We start from the raw sequence: 12,382 nt of genomic DNA, 5'->3' as shown, positions 1-12,382 counted from the left end.
CATAAAGTTTGGTGTAGTGGTTAAGTGTGTGGACTCTAATCTGGGAGAGCCGGGTTTGATTCCCCACTCCTCCACTTGCACCTGGCTGGATGACCATGGGCAAGCCACAGTTCTGTCAGAGCTGTCCTTGAAAAAGAGCAGTTTCTGTCAAGAGCTCTCTCAGCCCCCCCCACCTCACGGGGTGTCTGTTGTGGGGAGGGGAAGGGAAAGGAGATTGTAAACCGTTCTGAGACTCCTCTGGGTAGTGAAGGGCGGGGTATAGATCCAATCTCCTTCTCTTCTTCTTCTTCTCTGCGGGTACTTTTGAGGACTCTTGGTTGGGCAGGGGTAGATTGAACTGTATGGGCCTTTCTGCAGCTTCACATATATCCAAAGCAGGGCTCCCCCCCCATGAACAGAACAAGGGACCATGTTCAAAGAGTATTTTTTTTTAAAGCAGCGCAGTGCTCTTGGTCTTCGTCTCACTGAAGACGGTGGCCTTCACAGGGCGGCTTTGGGGGAGGCCGGGAAGCGGCTTATCCGGAAATGCGCCAGATTGTAAGGGGGCTCCTCCCCCAGGCTCAGCTGGCAAAGGATCTCTCCGACGACTGGGGCAAATTTGAACCCGTGGCCTGTGGGAGAGAAAGGAAGGAAAAGAGGGAACCAGATGCAAATGCCTGACCCGTCCCTGCTTAGCTCTCCTCCTACAGTGGGGCTCAGGACAGAGAGTGGGCCGGGCCGGGCTTTGTTGAGGGGAGTAGGCAGTGAACTGTCCCCCCTCCCCAATTCAGTGATGCAGGAACCCTGCCCTTCCTCATTCTGTTCTCTGTTTGTAAGAGCCTTTTTTGTTTCACCCAGTGTTACTGCTGACGTTCACGATTCGCTTGTTTCTTTTATGTCGTTGATACGCCACCGATGCAAAAAACGACATTTAAGAATGGCTTGATTTGAACAGAAAAAATTCGGCAGGAGGACGCGAAAGAGGATGTGAAGCTATAGGCTGGGAGACAGAAGCCAAGCTGAAACAAGGATCGTCGAGTTGAAATGACAGGGTTTAGGAGCACCCGGCTTATACGGTGGCTGTAGCTAAACCACCCACTGCAATACCCTATAAGAAGAATATCTACCCTACAGGGTTGTTGTAACTACAGCCAGTTATGGTATAGGCCGCCTTGCTACACAATACTACACAAATGCTTTGTAATATTACTATTGATAATAGTAATATTACTGGCCGGCTCCCTGTACCACCCCCCATGTGTGCCTGCTTCCTCCTGTCCCCAACCTGTCCACTGCAATGTTGCTTAGAGAGAGAAGAAAAGAGATTGGATTTATACCTCGCCCTTCGGCTCCCTGTACCACCCCCCATGTGTGCCTGCTTCCTCCTGTCCCCAACCTGTCCACTGCAATGTTGCTTAGAGAGAGAAGAAAAGAGATTGGATTTATACCTCGCCCTTCACTTGGAGTCTCAGAGCGGTTTACAATCTCTTTTCCCTTCACCTCTCCACAACAGACACCCTGTGAGGTAGGTGGGGCTGAGAGAACTCTTTCAAGAACTGCTCTTTCCAGAACAGCTCTGAGAGAACTGTGACTGACCCAAGGTCACTCCAGCAGCTGCATGTGGAGGACTGGGAAATCAAACCAGGTTCTCCCAGATTAGAGTCCACACTCCTAACCACTACACCAAACTAGCGTACCTGAGAATCCTGCCCCAATGACGATGTTGTTAAACCGTGGGTGCCGATCCAAGATGAAGTCCTCATCAGGAGTGTTCTGAGAAGATAAATGGGCATAATATAGATTAGGAGCCCCCAACCTTTTTGAGCCTGTGGGCACCTTTGGGATTCTGGCACAGTGTATTGGACGCAGCCACAAAATGGCTGCCAAAAATGGCTGCTGCAGGGGATGGAGCCAGGCACAAAATGGCTGCCGCAGCTTACCTTCAGTCACACACTGAAGATTCTTGCGCTGTGGTGGCAGCTGCTAGTGAAGCAATGTTTTTAAAAATCTGTACAGCCTGTTAAACCTCCAGGGGCCAATCAGGAGCCTGGCTGGGGAAAAATCCCTACCTGCCCCCAACCATTTTCTAAAAACATGTGGCAGGCACCAGAAAAGGTGTGTGTGGGGGCCTGTGGGGTCTACAGGCACCATGGTGGGGATCCCTGATGTAGACAGAGCCATTCTTGAATGAACTTGCCATCCAGGCACTGGCCGGCCCCTTTCCCAGGAGCCAGGAGGAAGCCCTCAGGAGTGGTGACCCCTCCCAGCTAAGGAGACCAGATCCCAAATGGGGAGAACTGGGGGGGGGTGTCTGCCTGTCTCCTGCCCCCTTTCAAGTATTTATTTATTTATATTATTTAGTTATAAATTAGATTTTTAAACTGCCCTCCCCCATACTTGGGACTCAGGGTGGTGTACAACATTTCATGAGGACACATTCACATCGGGTTTAAAACAAATTAAAAACAGTAAAACAGATTCAGTACCCATTCCAGATAGCACCAGGATGGGCCAGAATTATAGTTCTTGCCCCACAGGGGAAAAGGCGAGGAGGGGCTGAACTGAGTAAAAAAACCTTTGCTGTCCTCAACCACAAGCCTGGTGGAAGACTTCTGTCTTGCAAGCCCTGCAGAACTAGGTCCCGCAGGGCACGGATGTTGTGAAGCAGAGGGTTCCACCAGGTCGGAGCCAGGGCTGAAAAGGCCCTGGCTCTGGTTGAGGACAGCCGAATATTTTTTGGGATAACCAAAAGGTTTTTCGGGATAACCAAAAGATAACCAGGGATAACCAAAAGATTTTTCTCTGCTGAGTGTAATGCTCTTGGGGGGACATATTGTGCAAAAGAGCCAAGGGAGCCTTCCTGCCAATCAATTGTGTGCAGAGGGAGACGGGCAGACAAGTTCTAGCACCATCAGAAAAAAACATTTGCCCATGATGCACAACAGGCTGAAATTCCACAGGGGAGCCACACTGAATATCTGCCTAGGCAGCAGCTGTTGTGTGCAGGTGCACAGCCCGGGACAGAAGGTCCATAGTCTCCCTTACTTCTGGCCCCAGTCGTGCAAGGAAACTTAAAACATGCTCATCCCCACCAAAGCCCCAGGGACTGTTTCCCAAAAGCTTCTTACTGTATACAAGCAGTGCTCCTGTACGGCAGGTTCAGGATCGAGCCCCGGCAGATAGTTCCTCACAAAACCTTGGAGGATCTGGAGGTCAGGCACGGTGGAGGCCCGGTCCAGTTGATCGGGTCGATCGGGTTCCACAGGGCTCCCATGGTGATAGCAGATCTGGAGGGGTGCAGAGGAGAGTCCAGCTGAAGCCAGGGCCCCGCCTTTTAAGGGAAACGGGTAGCTTTGCCTACTTGGGGGGCTGCAATGGGCTCTGTTCCTGACCCTCTCGCTACTGACCCTAGACCTACATCTGCAGTAGCTGAAGTGCATGAAGAAATGTAGCAGGAGAACCAGTCTCATCAAATTTGATTTCCTGGAGGGGTCAGCCAAATACCCCAGAAGGCACACAAGCAGGGGCACGGAGAATCAAGCCTCCCTTGCTGTTTCCCCCAGCAACTAGCTTTCAGGGGTAGACTGGCTCTTAACATGGAGGCTCCAGTGTAGAATCATGGCTAACAGGTGTTCATGGACCTCTCCTATATGCGTTTGTCAACTTGCCTTTTCAGGCCACCTAAGCTAGCAACCATCCCTGCATCTAGCAGCATTGCATCCCAGAGGTTTGTCCACCTTGTGAGAAGATGGTCTTTCTTCTGTTCTCCTTAAATCTCCCACACATCAACTACATTGGGTAGCCCTGAGTTCTAGACCGATTTCCCACAAGCCGCTGCTCCGCCCTTGCTCTCCCCCCCCCTGCAGCTTCACTTCAAAAAACAGGATCAAAAAGACGCAGGGGGGAAATCGGGTGAAGTTGCAGGTCAAAATGCGGCCATGCAGCAAGTAGTGGGAAATTAACACATACAATGGGGGTGGGGGGGGTGGGAAGAAGAACAAGGGTGGAGCAGCGGCTTGTGGGAAATCGGTCCTAGTTTCACTAAAGGAAAAGCCCGAAACTCTTCATGGGCAAGTCTTCATTTGGGGTACCCCTTTTTGTCTTTTGGCCATCTGGGCAAGATCCTTCTTTGGAGAGAGGGTAACAAAATCGGGTCCCACGCGGACTGCCAAGTCCCCCCTGCCCACCAGCAGGGGATGGGGAGGCAGAGTTGCCAGATCCAGGTTGGGAAACTCCTGGAGGTTTGGGGGCCGGAGCCTGGGGAGCCCAGGGACCTCAGTGGGGTACAAGGCCATAGAGTCCACCACCCTCCAAAGCATCCCTTTTCTCTAGGGGGACCCATCTCTGTAGTCTGGAGATGAGCTGTAATTCCGGGGGATCCCCAGGCCCCACCTGGAGGCTGGCCTCCCTAGGGGCAGCTGGACCAGAGTTGGATGCTTCCCCTCCGGGCCCCTCCCTCTGCATGTGACCCCGGCCTCCTCTCACCTTGACAAGGCCTGGGTATTCATCCGTTGGCAACCCGTAGATGTGGTGCGCGTCCTGGTTGAGGTTGATGCCCAGAAAACAAGGTAGGTGTTCCACATGGCTGCGAGTGCCAGAATCTTTTGCTCGCCAGTAGTAGACATGGATGCGCAGGGGCTGGGGGGGGGGCAAGGAAGAGGGTGAGGCTCCTTTTGTGCGCCCCCCCCCCGGCTGAAGATGGACAGTGTCACTGGTGGCCAGGGAGGGCTTTGTACACGGCATGCACTCAGCTGGGAGAGGGACTGTTATCGGTCATGGGGCACAGAGCTTACCAGCTCTGTTGTGTGGGACTCATACGGGCTCCTCTATCGAAGCTGGTCCTTCCACTGGGTGCCCCAGGGGTTACCAGCTCTGGGTTGGGAAATTCCTGGAGATTTTGAGGTGAAGCCTGAGGGAGGGCATGGTTCGGTGTCGTGGTTAAGTGCGCGGACTCTAATCTGGGAGAACCGGGTTTGATTCCCCACTCCTCCACTTGCACCTGCTGGATGACCTTGGGCAAGCCACAGTTCTGTCAGAGCTGTTCTTGAAAAAGAGCCGTTTCTGTCAAGAGCTCTCTCAGACCCACCCACCTCACAGGGTGGCTGTTGTGGGGAGGGGAAGGGAAAGGAGTTTGTAAGCCGCCCTGAGACTCCTCTGGGTAGTGAAGGGCGGGGTATGAATCCAGTCTCCTTCTTCTTCTTTATGGGGGAGGGACCACAGTGGGCTATAATGTCATAGACTTTACCCTCCAAAACACCCATTTTCTCCAGGGGAACTGATCTAATTTGCCTGGAGATCAGTTGTGATTCTGGGAGATTGTCAGCTATGCTGCCATGGGGGTTGGAGAGTTCATTCTGTGTCTTGGTAATTGCTATTGCATTCCTATCTCTGCTGTTCTGCCTGTGCTGAAATGCTTATCACTACAGATGTGCAGGAGGAGGTTGTGTTGTCTGGAAGTCTCCGATGTACCGTGAGAGACTACTGCTTCCCAGCTTTCGCCACCTAACGGTTTCCTAGCTGGTCCCGCGAGCGGGAAGGTAGCTAATTGGCCCATGCCATGGGGGGGTGCATATGAATGCCCTATATCCTATTATGCTCAAGGGGTTGCCGCCATTCTTAACAGTGCCTGTGTAACTGCATCTATAGCTTTGCATCTATAGCTTTGCAATAAAAGTATAACCGTTCCTGAATGCGTGTACTTCGTTGTAAGCTGTGGGTTCTGACATTCTGACAACCCTGTAGTATTGCCTGTTTTGCAGCTCATTTGAAAGCAGTTTTTTTTCCCCATTGCAACATCAGGCAACCTAATGTGCCCAGGGCAAGAAGTAGAGATTAAAAGGAATTTAATGCAGTTTTGTTTTGTTTTTGTTTTGCTCAGAATGGGTAGCAGCCACGTTTGTTACCACCTTAAAGACTAACCAAATTTGTGGCAGGGGATGAATTTTTGTGAGTCGCTCCTCACTGAACCCTGCCACCAATTCTGTTAATCTTTAGGTGCTGCTGGACTCTTGCTCTTTTTTCCTGCTACAGACTAACACGGCTACCGGTCTTGATCTATCTGAAGAAGTGAGCCGTGACTCACGAAAGCTCCTCCCCTGCCACAAATTTGGTTAGTCTTTAAGGTGCTCCTGGACTCTGGCTCTTTTCCGCTGCTACAGACAGACTAACATGGCTGCTCATCTTGATGTATCTCCTTGGAAGGCACCACATTTAGCCATACAGGATTTTAGGAAGGATGTTGACAAGCTCGAGCGTGTCCAGAGGAGGACAACCAGAATGGTGAGAGGGCTGGAATCCAAGTCTTACGAGGAAAGGCTGAAATAGTTGGGTATGTTTAGCATGGGAAAGAGAAGGCTTAGAGGGGACATGATTGCAGTCTTCAAGTACTTGAAGGGCCGTCATGTAGAAGATGGAGCAGACCTATTCTCTCTTGCTCCGGATTGTAAGACTAGATCTAATGGGTGGAAATTACAAGGGAGTTGTTACCGGCTAAATATTAGGGTAAACTTCCTAACTGTAAGAGTGGTTGAGCAGTGGAACAGACTGCCTCAGGAGGTGGTAGATGCTCCTTCTCTGGATGTTTTCAAGCAGAGGCTGGACGACGATCTTTCAGATATGTTGTAGGGCTGTCTTTCGGCTATGCTCCTGCAGAGGGCAGGGGGTTGGACTAGATGATCCGCAAGATCCCTTCCAACTCTAACATTCTATGATTCTATGAAATCCATCAGCCTTGTGAAGAAACTTGCACAGATACAAAGACAGCCTCTTTCTCACCATATGCAGAATACTTAACGTTATTCCAAAGGGACTGGTTTAAAAAAAATCGGGGGGGGGGGGAATGTCGCTTTTGAAATCAGTTTCAAAAGTTGGTGGGAAAGATCTAAATGTTAGGTCTTGCTGCTTTTTAAAACGCTAGTGCTAAGGTTTTAAGCCCTGGCCCCATCCAGCGAACAGCGAGATGTGATTAATCCCTGCTGCAACCAAAGGAATGAGTTAATTGCAACCAATTGAAGTCCTCTCGCTTTCAACAGCCTTGATTTAATATTACCTGGATCATGTCCTTTGGGAGGATTTGAGCAGGGAATGCAACATCATACTTAAGAAAGCATAAATAAAGAGCCAGATCCAAGTCTTGTAGGCCCATAAAGGCCAACAAGTTTTCCAGGGTTCTGAACTCTCGAGAGCTACAGCTCCCTTCGTCAGAAACAAGCAGGAATAGAGATCCCTGGGTCTGTATACCCCAGTCAGGAAGTGGAGCGGTGTTGCAAAGAAGGAAGTCGGGGTGCCAAGGTACAATGCGGGCTATTATCAGCTTGATTAGAGCCAGGGAGATAAGAAAAGTAGTAAAGAGGAGGAGGAGATTGGATTTATACCCCGCCCTTCACCTGGAGTCTCAGAGTGGCTTACAAACTCCTTCCCCCTCCCCCTCCCCACAACAGACACCCAGTGAGGTCGGCGGGGCTGAGAGAACTCTGACACAAACTGCTCTTTTTCAAGGACAGCTGTGCCAGAGCTTGTGACTGACCCAAGGTCACATCAGCAGGTGCAAGTGGAGGAGTGGGGAATCAAACCTGGTTCTCCCAGATTAAGAGTCCGCGCACTTAACCACTACTCCAAACTGGCTCTTTGGGCAAGAGGGCAAGTAGACCTGGACTTTTGCAAGTCGCTTTGTGACATGTTCTCCCCATCCAGTTCCTTTTGGTTCCGGCAAAAGCCGAACCAATAAACCTCCCCAAACCAGGGTTGCCAGCTCTGGGTTGGGAAATTCCTGGAGATCTGGGGATGGAGCACAAGAAGGGTGGAGTTTGGGGGGGGGGGGACCTCAGCAAGATATAACGCTAGAATACTAGTCCAGCCTCTGAAGCAGCCATTTCCTCTGGGGAGTGGCTCTCTGACGTCTGGAGACCGGTTGGGATGTCAGATGATCTCCAGGCCCCACCTGGAGGCTGGCAACCACCCCCTGTACCATCTTGTTGAGGTAGGATCGGGGGATGCCCCGGAAGCCCTGGATGAGACCTTTACTTGCATGAAACTTTGGCTCCGTCCTACACCACCTTAGGATCGGTAAGAGGTGATCGGACTGGCTAGACTACTTCAGACTCCAGGTGAGAACAGTCCCACTCCTGAAGGCTCCCTATGCAAAGGAAAGGAGACCCCGCAAGCAGAAAGCTAGCACATCGAGGAAAGAACATCCAGCCCGGCCCTTTCCATGCTATTTTCGGGGGGATTTTTAAGCTGCACACAAATTTGAAACTGTGGTCGGTCCCCTGGCTGCAGTCTGCAGTGGTACACCTAGTTCGGTTCCACTGGCAGCCAGTGTTCCCTCTAAGGTGAGTTACTGTGAGCTAGCTCACAGTTTTTTAGCCTCCGGCTCACCCATTTTTGTCTCCGCTCAGGAAGGAGGGCTCCAGAGCAAACTGATTTATGCAGCAGCCAAATTGCTCGCTCACAACTTTAATGGCAGTAGCTCACAAAGTAGAGTTTTTGCTCACAAGACTCCACAGCTTAGAGGCAACATTGCTGGCAGCTCAGGCCTCTGGGGCTGACTGAAATACCAGGAAATTCGGAGGGGGGGGTAGAGCCTGAGGAGGGAGGGGTTTGGGAAGGGGAGGGGTTTCAAAGGGATAGGGTGCCATACAGTCCACCTTCCAAAGCAGCCACTTTCTCCAGGTGAATCGATCTCTTTTCACCGAGAGACAGTGTTCCCTCTAAGCTGAGTTAGTGTGAGCTAGCTCACAGGTTTTTAGCCTCCAGCTCACACATTTTTGTCTTGGCTCAGGGAGGGATGGCTCCAGAGCAAAGTAATTAATGCAGCAGCCAAATCAGTCGCTCACAGCTTTAATGCTAGCAGCTCACAATGGAGAATTTTTGCTCACAAGCAGGGGTCATTTCGTAGAAAAAGAGGTGCAGGAACTCATTAGCATAACGTATTTGCATATTTCACACCCCCTGCCATCACTGGAAGTGTGTCAGAAGGCAACATCCACCACTCAGGCTCCACTGGACTGTTTTGGATTGCTAGCTATTGGGGGGGAGGATGTGCAGATCTGTCCTCGCAGAGGAGGGAGAGCTTGGACCTGAGTAAAACTTGGTCTTAAAGGTGCCACTGGACTGTTTTGGACCGGGGGGGGGGGGCTCTGCAACTTACCTGGCTGCTTCTTGCTCTGACTGAGGGCTGCTGGGAGCAGGGGGTGGTGCTTGTTGCATGTGCCCGCCCCCTTGGCTCTTTACTGCCGGAGCTCTGCTCCTGTGCGCCCCTGCAGGAAATGACCCCTGCTCACAAGACTCCACAGCTTAGAGGGAACATTGCCTAGAGATCAGTTGTAATCCCAGGAGATCTCCAGCCAGCACCTGGAGGCTGGCGTCCGTACTGGTCAGGCCTTGCCTCTGGCCCCAGCTTCTCGTTCCTCCCGCCGGTGTGCAGCAAGGCCCAGCGCTTACCTGGAGAGGCAGCTGCACTCCCAGTGGATCCAGGAGGCGGCTGCTCCATGGCCCTGCCGTGACCACAAGGCGTTTCGCCCGGTACTCCCCACGGTTGGTTGTTATCGTGACCGCACTCCCAGGAAGGATGGCGAGCACCTTTTCACCATCCCGCACGGTTCCTCCACTGCGTCGGAACTGCTCCTGATGGAGAAAGGGGGCTGGATCAGTCTCTCTTGCTGCCCTCTTGGCCGAGTCCCAAAGGACTCTGCTCATCGTCCTCTGCTCCTCCGCATCCTGCTCTACTTCCGTGAACATTTTTTGTTGGCCCAAAATGTATCTGCATGGGTCATTGGGTTGCCAGGTCCCTCCTCACCATAGGTGAGGGGCATGTCGGATGTTTAATATCCAGCTGTCAGATCATGGTGATCTATGTGTCAGCAGGCAAGCTGCTGGAAACTGGTCCTGACCAGTTGAGACCTGATAAGGAATGAGGTCAGTGACAATGAGTCAGCACTTAGCTGATTGGACGCTGTATGTATATAACTGGACAAGTGCAGCCCTGCTCATTCTCTTCTTGTGTAATGGTGATTGGCGGAGCACTTTGTCAGTGGACTGTAAATATTGTAAATAAATTCTGTATATAGCTTACCACAGGACTGTCTTGTGTGGTGCTATACAGAGCTTACTCTGGAATAGTCTGCTGGTGAGTGGCTGGTGAGTTGGAGTGGCTGAAACAGTCCTGGTGGCTGGCTACTGTTGGCTAGAAGCAGACACGCTGTGCCAGTTCCAGGTTGGGAAACTTCTAGAGATTTGGGGGTGGAACCTGGGAAGGACAGGGACTCCAGTGAGCGACAAGGCCATAGAGTCCACCACCCTCCAAAGCGGCCGTTGTCTCCAGGGGAACTGATCTCTGACACACTGTGCCAGTTCCAGGTTGGGAAACTTCTAGAGGTTTGGGGGTGGAACCCGGGAAGGACAGGGACTCCAGTGAGCGACAAGGCCATAGAGTCCACCACCCTCCAAAGCGGCCGTTGTCTCCAGGGGAACTGATCTCTGACACACTGTGCCAGTTCCAGGTTGGGAAACTTCTAGAGATTTGGGGGTGGAACCCGGGAAGGACAGGGACTCCAGTGAGCGACAAGGCCATAGAGTCCACCACCCTCCAAAGTGGCCGTTGTCTCCAGGGGAACTGATCTCTGGAGTCTGGAGATGAGCTGCAATTCCAGGGGATCTCCAGGTCCCACCTGGAGGCTGGCATCCCTGGCAGGAGCAGTCTATCTGAGCAATGCAAAGCTGGCATTTTAGCAGCTCTTTCCCGCTAGTTATATACAACTGTTCTCAGCTGGCCCCTGGGTCAGTTTCCAAAGTCTGGGGCCGGTGCAGAATTGGGACCTGCCCGTGGGGGTACAGGACAATCATAAGAACAGGAATTCCAGCCAAAATGTGGAAGGCTTTGCTTCTTTCCTGCCGGTTTTTCCCAGCAGAAAAGTTTCCCTTCTTTCTGCCCCGTTTTTATGGAGTTTGTCAGTGCCCGCAAATAGGGCTGCCAGGTCCGGGTTGGGAAATACCTGGAGATTTTGGGGGTTGAGCCTGAGGAGGGTGGGGCTTGGGGAGGGGAGGGGCTTCGGTGGGGTAGAAGGCCACAGAGTCCACCTTCCAAAGTGGCCCTTTTCTCCAGGGAAACTGATTTCTGTCACCTGTCATCCCAGGAGGTCTCCAGCCACCACCTGGTCTTTCACCCCTCAAAACAGGCCTCTGCCCCAAGCTGCCCTTCTCAACTTCCACGGTCCAGGGGGCAATAGCTGAAAGAAGGAAGAGGTGGGGGGGTAAGTCTCTCCTCCCTCCCTGTTACCTGGACAGCTTTCAGTGCTTTGTCGGGGTACAGGACCCCTGCCGTCAGGTCTGCCACAGCCATCTCCCCGCCGTGAGGACGGATCTCCGGGTACTTTTGCGCCAGGGCTTGTGGAGTGAAAGTTTCGTGGGGGATGTCAAGGCGCTGCATGGTCTGCCAGTAGCTCTGGAACTCGGGGTTCTGCTGCCGCCCCAGAACCAGCATCGGGGTTGGTCTGTAGAAACAGGGCCGATAGAATCACAGAGTGGGAAGGGAACTCCAGGGTCATCTAGTCCAACCCCCTGCACAAGGCAGGAAGTTCACAAATACCTCTCCTTCCATACCCACAGTGACCCCTGTCCCACGCCCAAAAGATGACCAACTTTTGAAGCGAAGAAAAAGAAGATGATCAGAGATTTCTCCCATAACAACAAACAAAATAATTTATAAATAGCGAACTGTTATAAGCAAGAACTCTACAAGTGTATTGTGACATTAACTCTAACAGTACTAACATTTTAACTAACACTGAAAGGATCTCCTCCTCTTGGGGTTTTAGACTAGTGTGGTTTGCTTTGCTTTCTCCTTAGATGTAGTCCCTTCCCTATTATTTCTTTGTAGTTTTTGTAGTTTTGCAAAATAAAAAAATGTCCCTTCAGGGATTTAAAAAAACAAACAAACAAAAAACAACAACAACAGGATTCCTGGCCAAACTGGCCTGGAGAAAAATTGCTTCTTGACCCCAAAGTGGTGATCACCATTTCCCTGGGCGTGTAAGAAAGGGGCGTGAGAACTAAGCACTGAGGCAACCCTCCCTGCCCTCCCTCTCATGACCTGCCTGAGTTCACAGAATCCGCATTGCTGTCAGATGGCCATTTAGCCTCTGTTTGAAAACCTCCATCTAGCCCACCACCTCCCGAGGAAGCCTGTTCCACTGAGGAAACTCTCAAACTGTCAGGAAGTTCTTCCTAATGTTTAGTCGAAAACTCTTCTGATTAAATTTCAATCTCTTGGTTCTGGCCCGAGCTTCTGGGGCAAGAGAAAACAACTCCACACCATCCTCTACATGACAGCCCTTCAAGGACTTGAAGATGGACTGGAAGATGTTGGAGGAGCTCAGCTTTTGGGGCTTGGGGGAGGGGCTGCTGG

General features: G+C 51.7%; 1 protein-coding gene across 2 annotated transcripts in view; it reads right to left on the bottom strand.

Annotated features, from left to right (window-relative positions):
• Positions 1-442: 442 nt before the first annotated feature.
• PIPOX (pipecolic acid oxidase) overlaps positions 443-12,382 on the bottom strand; it is a 17,212-nt gene continuing 5,272 nt past the window's right edge. The window contains exons 3-8 of one of the 2 annotated variants that reach the window (XM_015421888.1): positions 11,255-11,468; positions 9,421-9,603; positions 4,465-4,617; positions 3,108-3,266; positions 1,677-1,752; positions 443-611 (exon numbers count right to left, since the gene is read on the bottom strand). In XM_015421888.1, coding sequence (XP_015277374.1) covers positions 481-611; positions 1,677-1,752; positions 3,108-3,266; positions 4,465-4,617; positions 9,421-9,603; positions 11,255-11,468 — 916 coding nt within the window. In that variant the 3' untranslated portion in view covers positions 443-480. The remainder of the gene's footprint in view (positions 612-1,676; positions 1,753-3,107; positions 3,267-4,464; positions 4,618-9,420; positions 9,604-11,254; positions 11,469-12,382) is intronic. The other variant, XM_015421889.1, reaches the window with a different exon arrangement.

The sequence above is a fragment of the Gekko japonicus genome, unplaced genomic scaffold, assembly GCF_001447785.1.
Source record: "Gekko japonicus isolate JY-2015 unplaced genomic scaffold, Gekko_japonicus_V1.1 scaffold21, whole genome shotgun sequence".
Lineage (NCBI taxonomy): Eukaryota > Metazoa > Chordata > Lepidosauria > Squamata > Gekkonidae > Gekko > Gekko japonicus.
The sequence above is the reverse complement of the archived record's forward strand: the minus strand, read 5'-3'. Positions and strand labels throughout refer to the sequence as shown.